This window comes from Thalia democratica, chromosome 3 (assembly GCF_965202585.1).
Source record: "Thalia democratica chromosome 3, ktThaDemo2.hap1.1, whole genome shotgun sequence".
Classification (NCBI taxonomy): domain Eukaryota; kingdom Metazoa; phylum Chordata; class Thaliacea; order Salpida; family Salpidae; genus Thalia; species Thalia democratica.
Genome location: NC_139167.1, coordinates 55,454,653 through 55,459,544, shown reverse-complemented (window position 1 = coordinate 55,459,544; position 4,892 = coordinate 55,454,653). Strand labels below are relative to the sequence as shown.

Here is a 4,892-nt window from a genome sequence, read left to right as displayed (position 1 = left end):
AGGACATAAATTCACCAAACTTTTTAACTTAAAAAGTTGTACTAAATCGATAGGTAGGGGTTTGTGACAATTCTAACATAATTTTTCTTGTTTTGAAGATTTATAATTTAAGAAAATAAATTTTATATCAAATAGAAAATAAAAACAAAGTAGCTTTTGAATTACAATAACACAAAGATGTTGGAGAGCTCCACAGGCTTCTTATCAAATAGGTAAAGAAAGACTATTTTATTAAAATGTTTAGTGCTTTTAAGCAATCAATTTATACTTCACTGTCTAGTTTTGTTTTGCAATAATTAATATCACTAAAAATAAAATGAACTTAAAATATATAAAGAGTGTCTGGGTAAAAAATAAATTAATTTTTATTAAATTTCAGTCTTAAACTACATTGTTTTGTTTATTTTAGATAAAAATCAATTTTATAGTACTTTTTCTCTTGTAAAAAGTATAATTACCTTTTGTAATAAAATTAAGAAATGTAAGAAACATAAAGTTGTGTAAGTTAGGTTTTTCAACTTAAAAATAGTAAATTGAAGGTTAATAAATTCAAAAATAAGCTAACAAAGCAAGTTCATTACAAAAAAAGCTAGTACAGTAAAATTCCACATACATATTTAGTATTAAAATAATAGTTCGTTTTTCTTAAAAAGCCAGTTCTGTAACAAATTAAAACAGGTTTTTAAAAATAACCAAAGTAAAAAATGAGTGCTGCCCTGACAGGAAAAGCAAAATCTGAGTTGACTCATGAGGAGTTGGAAAAATTGGAAAAAGAAGAATTCGAACATGGACCTTTGAATATATTGACTGCAAGTGTTAAAAATAACACTCAAGTTCTTATTAACTGCAGGTAATTTCAAGTAGTAACTTTATTTAGTTTTATAGCAACTAAGTTCTAAAATTGTATATCAACTGTGTTTAAGTAAAATAATAAAAAATTAAGCATAACTTTGAATACCCTAGTTACTAGTCTTCATGTATAAAGCTTGAATATCAAAGTTTTAAATTTATACTACTAATATAAACAATTTTGTATTTCAGTCTTAATTTTAAACTTTTTCTTTGTTTTGTAATTATTTTTCTTTCTGTATATAAGGTTCCTTGCTTCGTATATAATATATCATAAAATGCATTTTAAAACTCAGTATTTCTTTTAAGATAAAAATTTACTTGACGATCACCAAAACTGGTTTATATTTTCTACTGGTTTTAAATAAAACAATAAGTGAGAGCTATTTATTCAACAAACAAGTTTAACTTAAAAGAGCTTTTCAGTAAATGAAAAGTCTAGTCTATATAAATTTTATATTAATTAAAAAAGAAGATTTAAGGCCATAGCAGTGAATCTTTTATTTTAATGATCTTATTGTTTGCTATATTATAACTAAGCTACCACTAGTTCAAAATTTAAAGTAGCTACTTGAGATATAAGCAAGTATATTTTAGGAGTTCAATGTGTTTCTTATGGAAAATTATAACAAGATTATTTTATTAAAAACCTATCTTTTCCTGCTTTGAGAAATCTTTTTCAAACTTCTCAACTAACCAATTTTGTATAAATGATCACAAAATTAAAAAAAAAGAAAGTTATAGTTTTTAATTCAACTTTTTTCTTTAAAGAAGTTTAAAAAAACTATTTTTTGTCTACTTTAGTATTGACCTTGAAAAAAAAAACTTCTTCCTCCTAGTTGTTTTTCATCTTCCAAGAAACAATTAAATTAAAAAATTTAATGAGGTAGCTTAAAAATGTAGAAGGTGATAGCTTTAAAATTATTTTTTTTTATAATTCCAAATAAATAAGCCGTGAGAATTTTCCTTAATTGAAGATAAAAAAAACTTTTAACAAAAATAACTATATTGTTAATTTATATGACTGTTTTTTATAAAAAAAGTTAATAGCAGGTTTGTAATTATTTAACAATTTCCACAACATTTATAAAATAGATTTTAAGCTCTAAGTAACAGTTAGACAATAGCTAAAAGCCAATCTGGCAATTATAACAGATTGTATATAACTTAATCGTTAAAATAAGAGACAATATAGATTTGCTTGAATAATGTTGGACCCCTATACCTTTGTTGCTTTTGTACAAAAAAAAATCAAGTATCTATTATTTATATATTTAAAATTTGATTAACATGGTTCTACAACAATTAAGGTATTAATTTATGTTTAATTGTATAATTGAAATATGTTTATAATACCATTCTAAATAGCTAAACAAAGTTGCATGTAAAGTATAAGTAAAAATAGTATACGTTTTAGAATGGGGTCATTTGATACATTAAAAAAACAGACATTTAAAAGAAGTCTAGTGGTTAAAGCAAGTATAGTATGTTAAATTATAATTTGTCTCGAAATAAAACTTAGTTTGTTTTACCTATTTAAAAATTTTATTAGCTGTGACAAAAAGTTAAATTTTAAGATAAGACACACAGTGTGCAGCCTTGAGTTGAGAGAGCTAAATTAAAATTTGACATTTTGTAGTGAAATCTTACTGAACTGTGTATACATCAAAGTTAAAATAAACCCTTAATTACTCTTTGACCATATGAAGTCTTTCATTGATAATTGCTGATAGCCAAAAAAGTAAAACTTAGTAAAAATATTTAAAAAAGATAGCTATAACAAGTATCTAGTTCTAATGATTAATAACCCTCACACCAAACTATTAAATAATATGTCAACTTGATTTTGCTGAGAGGTGCTGAAAAAAACTGATTTTTTTTTCAGTTATTTCTAAATAATTTATGTAAGCACTTGACATTAAAAGCGTGAAAAATATAAATTTGTTGACTTAACTATCAACTTTAAAAGTAAAAAACAACTAACTAAACAACAAATTTAATACTTCAAACAAACTGTATTTACAAGTTTCTTTTTACTCCTTTATGCCATATCAAAACTTAAATAAAAAGTAATTGAAAAAGAGTTTACACTTTCGTACTAACTAAGCTTATATTGAAAAATTGACTATTAGCTGTTTTTGTTTAAGTTACCAAAAGTTTTTTAGCTTAAGAAGTTATTGTAATTTAACTGAATTAAAAATACAATCAATTATGAAATTAAGTGAAGCTAGCTGTAGTATACTTTAAATGAGCATTGATTTGTTTGTATTTAACCATTTGGATCTCCCTTGAAATTAAATATAGCAGGTGAAAAAAACAATTGAATAGGTTGATATTTTTGATTGAATTAAAAACTAATTATTGCCTGCATTTTCAAAATAGAAAAATTTTTAGTAGACTAAAAATAATTTAAAATGTTAAGGATATACTTGAAAAATTAACCATCATAATTATTTATCAACATAAAAAAGCTTATGTTTTTTGTACTAAAAAAATAACTCCATTATTGTATTTGACTTTTCTTTACTTAAAACATGTCCACTTTTTTTTATAAGTTGATGAGCTCAAAATGTAGTATCTCTGTTAAATTGATTTGTTTGTAGTTACTATTCATAATAATAACAAGTGTAATTTAGACACAACAGTAGTAAACTACAATATAACATTTGAATTTATTTACATAAGTAATTTCCCCAAACAGAAACAACCGCAAGCTTCTCGGTCGCGTCAAGGCTTTCGATCGTCACTGCAACATGGTTCTTGAAAATGTTAAAGAAATGTGGACTGAAAATCAGAAGAAAAAGAAGGGAGAAGCCAAGAAGAAGCCTGTTAACAGGGACAGGTAAAAATATTTAGTTGATAGTTTGATAAAATTTATTGACTTAATCAATTTTAGTCATAAAATGTAGCAAAGAAGCAGCCTGTTAAAATGGTTAGATATGGCTTAGCTAAAAGTCAAGTGAAATAAATGGATTCTTAAAGTTGGTAATTTTTAACTGTTTTTGTTTATTTCTAAACAATTTTAGATAGAATATACTTTTTCGTAAAGAGAACTCTTTAAAAGCTGAAGTAAATCTAAAAAGGGTCTTAAGTTATATTTTATACGTGTTAAAGAATGTATCCATATGATGAAAACTTTTACATGACTACTTTTTTTTAACAGGTTCATTTCAAAGATGTTTTTGAGAGGCGACTCGGTCATCATCGTTTTGAAGAACCCTAAAATGACGTCATAGACAGCAAGAATGACAGCACCAGCAGCCCGATGACATCATAATGTTGAAGTGTACAATTTTCACTTTGTTTAGGAAGTTATAAAACTTTTCATTCCACTTTAGAATAATGTTCACTTTTTGTACACTCTTTCATGAAGTTAACAATTTTTATATTTGTTTTAATTCGAATAGTGTTCTTTTTGTTAGTAATTGGTTAATTTTTAATGTGAATAAAATTAAATTTTGCCATTTTTTTTGTTTTTTAATTTTGTGAAACATCTGTGTATATGTTAATTAGGTTTGGAAGTATTACATCAGGGTTGCCATAAAACCTGGAATTTGAGAAATTTGGAAAAAAAAAACTGGAATTTTGAACAACTTTCTCATAAAAAGTAGATAAATTTCGATTTGACACTAAAAATCTATCATGTAGATGAAAAAATTTTGTCATAAAATTTTTTATTTATTTCTTAAAAGTAATCTTTTCATTGTTCTTTAACACTGTTTTTTACCCTAAACTTAACTTTAAACTAAAAATAGACCCAAAAAAAAGTGTTTTTGAAAACCTGGAGAAAATTTTCCAAAAAACATTTGGCAACCCTGTTACATGTATATAAAAGTTTTATCATTTTAGTAAGTTAAATAAGTAGGTAAGTTATACTTAATAAGTTTCCAGATCTATTTTGAAAAAATTTAAAGGAGAACTAGTTCTAGAAACAGCCGATAAAGAATAAGGGCCTCGACATATACTAAACATGTAGTTTATTATCTAACACCTCTGATTTAATATAGAAATTAAAAAAAGATAAAATCTTATTTTAGATTTTA

General features: G+C 24.7%; 1 protein-coding gene across 1 annotated transcript; it reads left to right on the top strand.

Annotated features, from left to right (window-relative positions):
* Nucleotides 1-682: 682 nt before the first annotated feature.
* LOC145831242 (small nuclear ribonucleoprotein Sm D2-like) lies at nucleotides 683-4,309 on the top strand. The gene is made up of 3 exons (XM_082938397.1): nucleotides 683-850; nucleotides 3,551-3,691; nucleotides 4,013-4,309. The coding sequence occupies exons 1-3, from the start codon at nucleotides 705-707 to the stop codon at nucleotides 4,083-4,085; spliced, it is 360 nt and encodes a 119-aa protein (XP_082794523.1). The 5' UTR covers nucleotides 683-704; the 3' UTR covers nucleotides 4,086-4,309.
* The last annotated feature ends 583 nt before the right edge of the window (nucleotides 4,310-4,892 follow it).

Excerpts from the sequence above, each read along its gene's own strand:
- LOC145831242 (XM_082938397.1), top strand. The coding sequence starts at position 705 with ATGAGTGCTGCCCTGACAGGAAAAGCAAAATCTGAGTTGACTCATGAG. Across the intron at positions 851-3,550 it reads CAAGTTCTTATTAACTGCAG|AAACAACCGCAAGCTTCTCG; the intron begins GTAATTTCAAGT and ends TTCCCCAAACAG. Across the intron at positions 3,692-4,012 it reads AAGCCTGTTAACAGGGACAG|GTTCATTTCAAAGATGTTTT; the intron begins GTAAAAATATTT and ends TTTTTTTAACAG.